At 32.8% G+C, this 14,352-nt stretch overlaps 2 protein-coding genes across 2 annotated transcripts; one reads left to right on the plus strand and one right to left on the minus strand.

Annotated features, from left to right (window-relative positions):
* Positions 1–9,285: 9,285 nt before the first annotated feature.
* LOC119066669 (lipase 1-like) lies at positions 9,286–11,346 on the minus strand. Its single transcript, XM_037169255.1, has 9 exons — positions 11,282–11,346; positions 11,039–11,222; positions 10,590–10,790; positions 10,354–10,511; positions 10,137–10,292; positions 10,034–10,077; positions 9,863–9,915; positions 9,665–9,807; positions 9,286–9,602 (listed from the first exon to the last, which is right to left on the minus strand). The coding sequence occupies exons 2-9, from the start codon at positions 11,214–11,216 to the stop codon at positions 9,426–9,428; spliced, it is 1,110 nt and encodes a 369-aa protein (XP_037025150.1). The 5' UTR covers positions 11,217–11,222; positions 11,282–11,346; the 3' UTR covers positions 9,286–9,425.
* Positions 11,347–11,656: 310 nt separating this feature from the next.
* LOC119085811 (lipase 3-like) lies at positions 11,657–13,395 on the plus strand. Its single transcript, XM_037196294.1, has 8 exons — positions 11,657–11,757; positions 11,811–11,871; positions 11,939–12,067; positions 12,180–12,515; positions 12,579–12,601; positions 12,665–12,823; positions 12,888–13,115; positions 13,177–13,395. Exons 1-8 carry the CDS (start codon positions 11,668–11,670, stop codon positions 13,321–13,323), a joined length of 1,173 nt encoding a protein of 390 aa, XP_037052189.1. The 5' UTR covers positions 11,657–11,667; the 3' UTR covers positions 13,324–13,395.
* The last annotated feature ends 957 nt before the right edge of the window (positions 13,396–14,352 follow it).

Raw genomic sequence — 14,352 nt, forward strand, 5'->3', positions numbered from 1 at the left:
AACATTTTCGGTTAAAAGAAATTCTCAATTCTCAAATTTTTGTTTTCTTTTTCGACAAACCTTCCAACCAATCAAAATGATTTTTTCTATGACAAAGCAGCTCAAGGTAAAACTAAAGCAATTTATGAATACCAATGATCACGCGAATAGAAAGACAAACGAAAAAAGAAACTCTTCCAAACAAACCATTTCTATTCAAACATTTGAATTGTACGCTTAAGATCGCTTGCACCTCATTAATTTTAGTTGGCTTCGTAAAATCTCAATTCCACTTACGTTTCATTTGATCTAAATATTATGGCACACCAGCCGTGGCACCGATTATTAGGGGAGGGAAGGGCGATTAAAACACACATTACACATACACACCACTTACATACACGTTACATTACCTTGAATGGACCCGAAAGATGTGAGGAAATGAAAATTATTTTTAAATAAAAAAGAAATTTCGGTTTCATTAGCTAAAAAATATATGAAGAGAAATGGCTGAACTTTGATCATTTTCTTGGAATTAACATCGTTATTAACAATGCAATGAGTCGCTACATTATTATACGGAATATTATCATCTAGCGACAGCTAATAGTTTAATGATAAACCATTGAAGAAGTAAAAGAAGTAAACAGAACATATATGGGATTAGGATGTTAGTAAAAAAACAATTTTTATTTTAGGATTTAGCTTAGTTAAGTGATTGAACGTAGCGGTAACATTATAATGAAGCAAAAAGTAATAATTAGAAAAACGAGAAGAATCGTTAAAGCTTAGGACGAGAAATAAACAAATAGATTTTGTTCTTCTTGTTCATCGATTTTCTGTTCACCTCTCTCTTCAACATTCTTGTTTCAGAAATAAGATGAAGAAAAACCAATCTTATCTGCGCTGCCTAGACAAATTATTTCTAAAATAAATCTAAAAAATTGAAAATATTTTTTTGTCGTTGTAAATGATTATGTGAATTAGTAAGTTTTATTCGCCTGTTCCCACTCAAACTGACACGAATATTTCATCCATTCGTTTGAATAGTCGAAAAGTATCGCTTTAACATGGAAATAATGTACGAGGGTGGGAAATTCAGGAACTAATGGCTTTTTGAACTTAATGAAATCGACAGCTTCTTCAGAGTCTTGCGATTCTTCCTAACCTGAAACGGAACACGACGCACCAGATTTCATTCAGGTCAGACTCAGTTTTCTAGAGATAAACACCTGATATATCCCAAATCTGATTTCCGAAAATATTGCCATGGTCAGGTTTCAGATGTACCTGAAAGTTTCACACAGTTTTTCATGTAAACTTGTCAGGTTTAATGTGAAAATTGAATAAGTCAGATTCAAGTTACCTGACTTCGAATTGTCAGATTCAGGATATCTGACTTCAAACTGTCATATTCAGGTTACCTGACTTCAAAGTGTCAGATTCAGGTTACCTGACTTCAAACTGTCAGATTCAGGTTACCTGACTTCAAACTGTCAGATCAACCTGACCTGATTCAGAAGTAAGAATTCGATTCAATTGATCTCAATTTCAATAATCCCTGATGATGTCGTTGAATGAAAAACAAAATAAGTATTTGGACAAAAAGTTAAATTTGTCTTTGTTTCAGCTAATCCGACAACTCTATAATTTCAGTCGATTCTTAAAGTTCAATAGAAGTTTGATAAATCCTCCTGAGCAGATACAACCGGAAAATATTTTCTAAAAAGTAATTTCCGAAAAAAATTCCAATCGAATGATAACATTTTCCATGTCCAACTTTATTGGCCAACAATCAAATTGTGGTTATTTCGAAATAGTTTTATTCTTGATACATGAACATCTCTAACCAAATAAAAGAAAAATCAAAAAGAAAAAAAAACTTTATTTATTGGTGACAGTTTTTATAGCCTATAATACCACATGTAAATCAATGAGCCAAATAAAAGAGACGCCTCCTTTTACACAATAATTTAATTTAATTTAAAAAGTGAAGTAAAAAAAAAATATGAAAAACATTTATATTTAAGTATAAAATAGAAAAGCTATATTTTGATTGTAATAAAAAAGTGTAAACAAAATGAACTTATCTCTCCAAAAAAAAAAAGAAAAGAAAAAAAATTAATAATTTGCATCTTCTGCTATATTTCTCTTTAATGAAAAAGTAAATATTTAATAAATTAAAAGCAAAGAAAAAAAATTATACGAAAACACAATATTAATCAAATGAGATGGTGGATCTTACTCCAAATTAATTAACATGCATATTTTATGTAGCTGCTCAACCGAAATGAATATTTTGTGCTTAATACTATAAAAAAAGAAAACAAAACAAAAAAAAAACGTAAACGTAATTGTTATTGATATTCGTATTTGTTATTTGTAAAAAATTTTTCCTTTTGTTGGTACATGTCTAAAATTTGTAAAAAAAAAAAAATTAAGAAAAAAACTGATCCGCAAAACTGTCACATTTATATTTTGTAAAGCAATGTGCTATGAGCAAGGCCAAAATATCGAACGGAACACGTTGCGTTTTTGTAACCACACAGTACAAGGGAATATTTTAATGCTAAAAATAAAATCAGAATCACACGGTGGATTTAATGTATTTTCTAGTGAGGAAACGGTAAAATCCAAATCAAAGTTAAAAAAAAAACATGCAAGGGAAATTCATTTAGCAATTTATAAAACACTTAATACCAAGTGAAAGTCAAAGATTATGAAGATTCAAAAATTAAAAATGGAAAATATTTAGATTTTAAGTTAGGGGCTTTATAATAGTCGAACGATGATAAGTGAAAGCACATTATTCAAACTAAAATTGACAACAGAAACTCAAATTTAATTAAAAGCAAATCAAACTCGTACACATAATGGATTTTATGTTGTATATTGAATAGATCAAATCAAATCAGATCGGAGACCTACATTCTCACAAATTTAAAATTATAATGAAAATGAAAGATATTTTACACTCTCAACGTCAGACACAAGTGAATCAATGTTACACATGCAACAAATTAAAAACTAAAGAAAAATCAACCTTGCTCTCGATGACTTTTCACAGAGTCTTCAGCAACAAACAAACAAACCCCATTTGAATCCTCTCGTCAGATCCCATTATTTTTCATGTTCACATTTAACTTGCAATAAATTAGATGAAATAAAACGCCCACCACATTGCCGTACATTTTTAATAATTTTAATTATAAAATTAAGTGAAAGGCAGAAAACGAAAAACCGTAACATTTATGTGTAATAGGAAAGTAAGTTTTAACTTATGACTTAACATTTAACTTACCTTAACAGAGAGACAAAATAAAATTGAAAAATTGATGCAAAACAACAAAAAAAAAACTTATTGAATTAAAAACTAAAATGAGAAATTATATTTGTGTATCCTTGTTGATAAGGTGTTGATCATTAGATTTTTAAGAGAAAAATAAAATTGCGTATTTTGATCATAAGAGAACAACAATGCCAATGAATGAAATGCAATTAAAATTTAGTTTTTTCTTCTTCTTTATTTTCTTCTTCTCCTTTTTTTTAAACAATAAAATGACAAACTGAAAGTTGATCATAAATGTGTGTATGAGTATTTTTGTGCACAAAACAAATTTCTGCTCGAAACTGTCTTCTTTAACGCCATTCGGTGTTTGAGATTGATCATTGAATTTACACACAGATAACAGTGGTAAAATAATACTAAATTTTTATTGCTGTTATTGTCTTCCCATCACATCTCGCCAAGAAATTACGAATTTTATTAAATGCATGGCATCACCACAACTGTCAGTCTTCCCTGGGTGAAGGCAGGAAATCCTGAAATTTCGCATATTGACCCTCTCCAAATAGAAAAGATTCGAGTATGACCTGCGGAGCCGCCATGATTATTCCAGAATTTGTAAAAACACAAACTTTCAGTGTAACGTTTAGGAATTTAATTCTTAAAAACTCTTGAAAAATTCTTAAATTTCAGAATTTAGAAATTAAGGAATTTTTACGATTTTTTAAGAATTAAATTTCCTGAACTAAATGGTCGGTAAACAATATTTTTGACAATGTTTTTCCTGAAAGTTTTTGTAAAATCTATTTGATTAAATTTCAATTTTTAATTGAAGTAGATCTGGTTCTCAACAGTCAAAATTAATCAGCACTTCGACGATCTTCTATGATGATTAAATCCGTTGCTTCTTTTGTTTGATATATCCTAGTGTATCCGAAGAAAAATCTATTCCTTCACTAGTTTTATCATAAATTTTACTATTTAAGAGAATAAGGTATAGCTCGTTGACCCCTTTTTTGTTGTTACTGATAAAAGATGACTAGCGAATCACTGGTAGCGTCTAGGGTATTGAAACATCAGTTCTCTTCACTTAATGATATTGATTGTCCTTCCTTAGTTACGGATATACGAAATTGCTCATCACACGTTTATGATGTCATTTTAAGATTAAACAGCAAGTGTAACTTAAATTATCAAGAGAAGCATTAAGAACATCTACAAAAAAAGAAAAATATTTTAAATTGTAGAGAATCATTAAACATAAAAAAGAAACTTAAATTTAAAGAAAAAATCTTTTTCGTTTCTGTTTTCTTTTTCGCTTTACAAATAAAAAACATAACAAAACAAAAACAAACAAACAAGGGATTTAAATGCTTAAAAAAATATTTAATTAATAAAATGAATGTACATGAACTAAACAAAAATGGAGTAATAAAATAAATAAATTTAAAAAAAAATAGGAAGAAGAACATATGATGGCAAACGAATCATAAATATTAATAAATAAGTAAAAATTAAGTTATCCATACAAGACATTAATTAAATATAATTAGAATATCAATTAAGTGGAATAAAATAACAAGCAAAAAAGTAATTAAAATTATAAAGTCTATTAGGATGAATTCAAGGTAAAAAGAAAACCAACACAGACAGAAGAACGTGCACGAAACATTGCGGGAAAAAATCAAAGTTTTTATCTAAATTTAAAAAAAATCTTTAAGCCAATCAACGTTTCCAAAATATTTTATCAATGGAGCAAACAAAAAATGTTAACTTAAAAAGGAAAAAAAGAATCATAAAATACAACAAAAGCCGGGAAATTAAATTTTAATAATAAATGAAATTAGGCAGCTGTACATAATAATTATAATAGAAAAGTGAATTTACTTATAAATAATAATAAAATTACTAGTAAAAGATGGAACATACACTCACTCTCGACCACTAAACAAACCAAAAGTAAAATTTGCGAACACATTCTTCTTACACAAATTTTAATTGAATATATTAATTAAGCTCTGTAATGGTTAAAACAAAACAATAACACACATTACACATACATCTAGGAATTATGGGTTTTCATGAATGTAAAGTGAAAAATGTCTTAGTGTTTCATGTTCTTAAAAAAAGCACACAAATTATTTAACGTAAATTTATAAAAAAAAGAAACAAAAACAAAAAAAATTGTAATCCCATTTAACAATGAAAATCTGTGTTAAATTCTAGAAGTCTCATTATATTGTCAGTGGATGGCAAAATCTTTACTTCAGTAAATTACAACCAAAATAAAAATTATTACGTAACAACACAAAATGTTTTCAATTGATTTTAGATTCAGAGAAAAGAGAAATTCGACATGTTTTCTAATTTGTGAATTGGTGTGGTTTGTTGATTCCACAAGATTTTCGTTTAACAAATGAAAATCCAGATTTATATTTTCGGAATTTTAGTTAGACATGCTTTCGCAACAAGAATAAAATACTAAAATAACGAATCTAGATTTTCATTTGTTAATAGTCATATCGCCAAAACTTCAGGTGATTTTTCTAACTTTGGGAACAAGCGGTCTCCGATTTTATTGAGGTTCATTCATTCGTTCAGTTGAGTGTCAGAGTGTACCGAAAACAGTCTTTCGCCAAAACCTCGAGAAAAAATTATTTTCATTTACTGTTGTACGAATGTCGGCCTTGAAAAGACCTACAGGTAGAGTATACGCACTGATTGGTGCGAGTAGATCCACGAGAGTTATGACTAAAAATATAGTGTATGCAGCATCGATGTTCAGCGGAACTGAGTATGGGGTGTTGTAGCCCACTGCTACGTGATAGAAGTTTAGAAAAACGATATGATTGAGAGCAAATGGTTTTCCAAACTTCTATCACGTAGCAAATATTGGCCAATTGAAAAACTAATTACTGTTCCGGAGTCCTGAGGTATGTGCTATACGCTTACACTTTATTTGACTAAAATCCGCCGAGAAAATGTAATAATTTTTTGTTACTAACATTGGATCTGTTTTAACGACATAATAATATTCACGACATAGCGAAGCGTTTTTCTCTTGATAAGGTAAAAGATATCAAAATAGTGGACAATAAAAAATTAATGCCGTGGGACCGTTCCAGTTGCTGTTCCAGCTGTAGAACCCCCAGAAAGAAGGAAAAAAAAACTGCGTTTTCGCACCAACTTTTTTCCAAGACTTCTGTAAGCTTGCAGCACAAAAGTACTGGATTCATTTATAAGTGGAACGATAGTGGGTGAGGCCAGCTACAGCTAGGTCAGTTCCGTGGAACATCGATGCTGCAGGGTAGGCGGACTCTCCGAACATCTACTATATTTTTAGTCATAACTCTCGTCGATCTACTCGCACCAATCAATGCGTATACTCTACCTGTAGTCTTTACAAGGCACATTCGTACAACATTACAGTAAATGAAAATAATTTTTTCTTGAGTTATTGGCGAAAAACTGTTTTCGGTACACTCTGGCATGGCCTCACTTTTGAACCCTTTTCACAGAAAATATTTTTTGTTGAACAAAATGGCAGATACGTGTTCGCTAGAACTGAACGACAAATCGAATGAGCTATCACTCATTAAAATCTGAGACCGCTTGTTTCCCAATCGCCTGACGTCTTGGCGATGCGACTCTTAAACAAACCATAACAACTCACTAAACAAAAATTATGTCGAGTTTCACTTTTATCTCCCTGATAAAACGTTATCTTGATGTCCGCGTATTGTTGTGTGATTGTCATTAAGTTCTTTGCGTGTAGCATTTCTTCTAAAGTTCAAAAGTTAATATGATTTATGTAAAGGTTGATTAACATTAACATTTGAATTTTGACGCTCAAAAGATCCGTGAGTCGGCAGTGTCATAAGTGATATTTGCAGTAGTCACAAGAACAATTCCCACAATCTTTTCCATAAATGAAAGAACATACACATCATGTGTTGTACCAACGGTTCAAAATTGGATTTGAAATAAAAATGTCCACGGTAGCTCAATTAGTTAGAGCATCAGCCCGGCAAGTTGAAGGTTGTGAGTTCGTGGCTCACTCGCGCACATAAAAAAAAATTATTTCAAATCCAATTGGAAGCTGAAAATTAAAAAAAGAATTCGTCGCGGAATATACACTTAGCTCAGAATAGTTAGCAAGAAATTGTGATTTCTTATATTTTTGAGTTCCAACAGGTTTGTTCCAAGGCCATATGAATTGTCAAATTTCATCCATATAACCATAACCTCAATAATACCTCAGTGTAAATAGCGTAGGCGACGTTGGTCGATTTGTATGAAATATCACGTAAGCGACGTTGCTATGGATGAAATTGTCGTTGTTCGAGTTGTCAAAGTTCGTGTTTACAGTTACTTGGAACAAACCTACAGTTCCACATATTTCGAGCTTAATACTAGCGTCATCTGTTCGACGTTGATTCACCGAAACAAAACTTTATGTCCACAACGATTTCGCACCAAACTCAAAATTTCTTGACAATTTTTTTTTACCAATAAATGGCATAAAATCGATAAAATTCAAGAAGAAAATTTATTTCGAAGCAATCAAACTTTAATGTAAGTTTAAATAACTCACAGGCGTATCTCTAATCTAGCAAAATTTAAAATTTTGTTTTTGATTTTTTCGACATCAACACATGGACGCTGAAAATGTAACAATGATCATTTAACCATTTGACATGTTTAAAAATTAAAAAATGTGCAGGGCAGCGTCAATGTAAAAATTGTCTATACGCATACATGTGTGTATGTGCTGCACTTGTCTACTAAACTAAAGTAACAGAATGTAGCTTCGATCGAGGCTTCGATATGAAGCATATTGACGCTGACGCACATCTCGATCATTATTCACGTCATGCATCAAGGTGTTGGACATTGAAATCTCTACTTTCCAAATTATAATGGAAGTGTATTGACAACACAACTTTTGATAATTTATAATTATTTCGCTATTTTGTCTATAAAAAATATTAATGTCGAAGCCACATTCTGTTACTTTAGTTTAGTAGACAAGTGCAGCACGCACATACACACATGTATGCGTTTGTGCAATTTTTACATTGACGCTGCCCTGTACATTTTTTAATTTTTAAACATGTCAAATGGTTGAATGATCATTGTTACATTTTCAGCGTCCATGTGTTGATGTCGAAAAAATCAAAAACAAAATTTTAAATTTCGCTAGATTAGAGATACGCCTGTGAGTTATTTAAACTTACATTAAAGTTTGATTGCTTCGAAATAAATTTTCTTCTTGAATTTTATCGATTTTATACCATTTATTGGTTAAAAAAAATGTCAAGAAATTTTGAATTTGGTGCGAAATCGTTGTGGACATAAAGTTCTGTTTCGGTGAATCAACGTCGAATAGATGACGCTAGTATTAAGCTCGAAAAGTGTAGGACCTAAAAAAAACAAGAGTTCGCATAAAAATTGCTTATTATATTGAGCTAAGTGTAGCGTTTCTCTAGAAAATTCCCACAATCTAAGAAATATTTGAATGATTGTGAGTTAGAGTCTAAGGCTGAGTCTTTTGTTGGAAATGCTCGAGGCTGGTCAATCGAAAACCGAGAATTATGGATGTCCAAAGAATCATATGAAAAACTTGAATTATTGATGTTTTAGGAAGCTTCCGTCATCTTTACTTTTCTTAGAGTTTTTAGTTAAACTAAAAATCCATCTGTTAATTAAAAGGAACTTATAATGGCTAACATATCACCAGTAAATTACATAGAGGTAAGAGATCGGCACTGACACTGACACTGACAGAAATGCTATCTTTCCTTTTTGAAATTGATAATCATGCAGTTACTCATCGACTCTACTACCTCGTTTGTTTAAACAATCGTCTGATTCCAAATCTTTTACTTCATTTTTTTGACATTATGTTGCTATAAGATGAACACATTAAAGCTCATTCTTTATTTTATCATCGATGTCGATAGCACATGACGTTGTTGGAGTTCTATACATATAAAAGCCTTTTTTCTCTTCCATTCAGTTTATTTGCATTCCTATCTTTCATTTACATGTCCAATTACAAATATCCACGAAGAACTGAAACGGTGCAATTAAAGAAAATAAAAGAATTGTGAAAAAACCACTCAAAAAAACCAAAAGCAACGTGGTCTCGCGTATTCGTTTAATTATATACGAATCCTTCCGTTGGTACACCGTTGTATTGATTCATTATTCCAAGAATTTTCCTATTAACTGTGTTCACTTCTTTTCCGATTAAAAAGTCAGCATGATTCCAACCAAAAAATTTATCGATGCCCACAGTTGATGTTTTAAATTTCCGCATTAGGCCTTCAACATCCTGTGAAAGAATGTCTTTGGTATAGTCCAGAAACATTTTCATATTTATTGTGGGTGCCTTACAAAGTATGACGCCAAAAAATCGTTGGTACCGTAAAGGAAATGAATCCTTACAGCAACGTTCGATAGATGATAGGAAGGAGGTGTTGTCTGATTATAGACTTCCAGATTTCCAAGATGTTTGTGATCATACTGAAGGAATCGAGCTAAAATGAAGGCGCTTGAAATCAAATACTTTTCGAAAAATCACATCGACTTTACTTCCTCCGGCTTTGATTATTTGTCCATAATGAATCAATTGCTTGTAACTGACACTGAAAAAAAATGATCACAACAATTGGTACATTAGAGATTTAAGTAGATTTAAACAAGTTTATTGATTCTAAATAATGGTGAACGTACAACAAATTTTTTAACGAAAACTCTACTCACCTGTTCGGAAAGTGATCGAAAAGTTTCGGATCGATAAAAAGGTCCTAATAAAACAAAATCGTAAATGCAATAACAATTTGCAATAAAAAAGTGTTCATTTTACATCGTTCCATTGAAATGTGGGTCCAGCAGTAGCGAACACGTAATCTTTACACATTTGATATGATGGCGACGATTTACTGCAGAAAAAACTTAAAAGTTTACGAAAAGCTGGGCTTCCTGGAAACATCTCGCCTGTTTCCATAGATTCTACAGCTCGCTAGATTTTTATATAAAAAAAATTATTTCTGATTTCAACCAAACCATATTTTTCCAAACACCTCGATTTGATCGGCAAAGGAAGAAACGGTTCTGAAGAACACCCCGCTATGTTTTAGGAACACTATTGGGCACATTAAATGCAATGTGATTATTTTTTCATTGTATTGTGGTAGCATGGATAGCATTGCCATTACGACAGTAGTTCCTTGGGAATGTCCTAAATTTGAATCGAAAGGAAATGCGACTTGAGTGTTAAAAGATCTTCCGAGAATGTCGCTTTGAGCTAGCAGCTTACCAACGTAATGCAGGGCACTCTGATTGGTTGTCATCAAAATATGATCAATTACTGTAGGAAGGTCATATTTGGCCATTTCATGGAAGCTGAAATTCCAATACGGAGTACTGTTCGATGCCAAAAATTTGTGATCTTTAGAGAACTCGTTGCCGCGGGAATTAGCTAACCAAACGTCGAACCCATTATCCGCCAGAAAGTAAGCTAACAGATTTAAATGTTCACGTTAAACAAAGGATTATGAACGGCAATTGAGTAATAGAAGAGGGCTCGCAGTCGTAATATTTAAGTCTTCTTTCTATGGTATTCAAAGTTTAAAGTTTTCACGGACACGGTAAGCCTAATTGACTTGATTTAACATAAACTTTTTTGAGCTAATACAATTTTGATAGTCGGTCCCGAAAACCGATAAAAAAGCAGTCCGTAAAAACGTTAGAAAATCATGTGCTTACCTAATGAACTACTTCGCCCGGTAACAATGAATTCGGCTGCTGAACAATATAAGCCATGCATTAACAATGCGACTTTTGGAGTCGGCTCCCTGGTTGGAATCCGATGTAAACCCAAAATATAATTGTCTTCTGTTACGACAGTGTGTAGTTCTGCTGGATAACCAGAATTTTCAATCATTTTTGTCTGAAATAGAAATACTGATCCACTCGCAGCAAATTTACACATTGTCGACTTTTGCTTACGATATCATCCTGGGCTACAATTAAATTGCAATAAATGAAAAACTGTGCTATTACGACCAGCAACATTTTCGTGCAGATTGTCACCAAATACTAATTCTAAACACGTACCGGTTGTGACAATAAATACTTTGTAACTTTAAAGCTCATCAGTGGCATCATACAGTATCAGTCATCAAATCAGTAACATCATCACACTTATACGGCAATTTTGAATATTTTATGTGGCTAGTCAGATCCGCTATTATTATCGGAAAACAATAATTTCGGATAATTGTGAGCAATTTTTTTTAGATGATGAACATTGATGGTTTCAACGAATTTCGGTTCATTAAATTGGCGAGGCAGGGCAAAGTTTATTTCAGTTGTGTTATCAATTTGAAGCCGTAATGTACGTTAAACTTTTCGTTCTTTTCCTCATTTATGTTTCCATCGGAGGCAGTAATACGCAAAATGTTACTTCAGATCCGGATCCCATAGTATGTACACTTGAATATAGAAAGATAAGATTCAAATTCTTCTTTGCCCACAGCTGAGCATCATCAAGAGGGATGGCTACCCAGCCGAGTCTTATGAAGTTACGACGAAAGATGGTGCGTTTCCAGTTTATCGTACAAAATTGAATTATATTGCAAATGCTTGTCCGTTCTCTAAATTTAGGCTATATCATAAGTCTACATCGTATCCCTCCTAAAATGCAAACATCTAAAGTTGTATTCCTTATGCATGGAATGTACGTCTCAGCTGTAGATTTTCTAATCTTGGGACCGTATCAAAATAAGGCATTAGGTGAGGAATCCTTATTTATGATGCACTCTTCCTGCCCAGCCATTAGTGTGAAACCGCGCCGGCTTGTGCTTTCTAACTTTCTATCTATTTCTGATTGAGTTTGTTTTTTCAGCGTATACGTTAGCCGATGCTGGGTATGATGTGTGGCTCGGTAACACACGCGGAAATAAGTTCTCGAAAAAGCATTCCACTATCACACCAAATGATGACGAATACTGGGAATTTAGTTGGAATGAGATCGGTACCTTCGATTTACCAGCATATATTGATCACATTCTTGTAAAAACAGGACAGAAATCATTGCATTATGTTGGGCATTCTCAGGGAACCACAGTATTCTTCGTTATGCTCTCTGTATTCCCAGAATACAACGAAAAGATTCGAACATTCCATGGGATAGGACCAGTTTTGAAAATAAAGCATCCTTCTCCTTTAGCACAGTTTCTCGGTAAGTCAAACCTGAAATCCGAAAGTATCTTGTTGTATTGTAATGGAAAAATTTGTATTTTAGCTAATAACGCAGATGAGATTGAGGTACTTTACCATTGATACGAGAAAATCCATTTCCCTTTTTACTCTTAATTCGTTATTGTATAGGAAGCTTTAACAATGTTTAACATAGTCGAAATGCCTATCGGTATGAGTGAAGCAGAAAATGGAGCCACTATGTTTTGTAAAGACGGAACACCTTTTGCATCCCTGTGTGGTAATTTACTTTTCGCATTGGTGGGGAAAAATCGTCCACAATTCAATGGGGTCTGATAATGAATTTCAAGTGATTTTCCACGTTCATCTATGAAATGTTTGTCAATCTTTTCAGACCCTACTTGGGCCAATTTTGAAACACACCCCAGCAGGAATGAGCTACAGACAATTGAATCATTACTTGCAGTTGATTAATTCGAAGAAATTTCAGTTCTACGATTACAAAAGTGAAGACAACTTAATGAAATACAAGTCTGCTACACCACCGGAATACGAAACATCAAACATTAAAGTTAAAATGCAAATTTTATACGGAACACATGACTTGTTGAGTACACCACAGGTACGTTCGCCAAATGGATGACCTTATAATGATCACCATTTCAAACTATCGTTATCTGCAGGATGTTGAAGATTTAATTGAATATTTCGGCCAGCATGTAATCGATGTGGTCAAACTTAACGATTGGAATCATGTAGATTTTGTCTACGGCAAAGAGGCCAATAAAATGGTCTATCAAAAAATAATTGAAGTCATGGGGAAGTATTAGTGTTAATGTGCCATGCACAGGTTTCTTTTTAGGATTTTTGGTTTGTTGATGATTTTATAATTGGCATGGTAGTACCGCATTAAATAGATTTCTTATCTTTAAATTATTGTGTTTGAGTAACAGATGGCAAGGATATCACCAATAATTTTTTTAAAATTTTTTTTTAAATGATTTACACTCTGATTTTGCTAGATAAGCAGCATCACGAGATGCAAATACGTAGAAAAACAAAAAAGATAGACAGTCGTCTTTTAGAAACGGCTAGTCGTCTGTTGTCGACAGAGGAGAACTGAAGTAGTTCCAACCTTCTTTTAATTCCATTATTCCATTGGTCCACGGTTGGATTGAACAAAAGTTAAATAAAGTCGCGACACCACCTCTGATTTTTTTTCATGTTCTTATTGAGGGACTCGAGTACTATAAGGAACCACATTCAGTTCGCAAAATTTTCCAGCCGTTTCGGAGAACCGGCACTCATGGCCGTGCGGGACCGACGCACAGTGTTTTTTTTGTAAGGCTCCGGGGCGGAACATTTTTCTCTGGCAAAAAGTAACGTATCTCGATAATTTTGGGTTCTATGTCTTCAGAATAGAATTGGGAACAATCGTGTTTTTTTATTTTGGTCCGTTAAATTTGTGTTCCCAGGGATTAAGGAAGTAAAAGTTCCTAGACTATCGAAAACTTTCCTATTCAATTTTTCAGTTTTAAAATCACATAAAGTGAGGGTAGGTCGTCTCTACTCAATGAGTAACGAAGTTTAACAGATTTAGGAAGGTATAAGTACGTTAGGACACGTTTTTCCTAAATTCTAGAAGCGAAAATAGACAATCTCTGTGGAAGCACTGGCAGCTATAGAAAAGCGATCTGATACTCAAACTAATTGTTCGGAAAGCTATTACTAGAGTCAAGTGACCATTTATCCATTAATTTTTGCGTATATACAAGCATGCTTCCTCAAGTACTTCAACTGGGAATAATGAATCAGTATTCCCAGTTCTAGAATTCAAGGAACTAAGATGCTATGAACTT

Source organism: Bradysia coprophila, chromosome IV, assembly GCF_014529535.1.
Source record: "Bradysia coprophila strain Holo2 chromosome IV, BU_Bcop_v1, whole genome shotgun sequence".
Lineage (NCBI taxonomy): Eukaryota > Metazoa > Arthropoda > Insecta > Diptera > Sciaridae > Bradysia > Bradysia coprophila.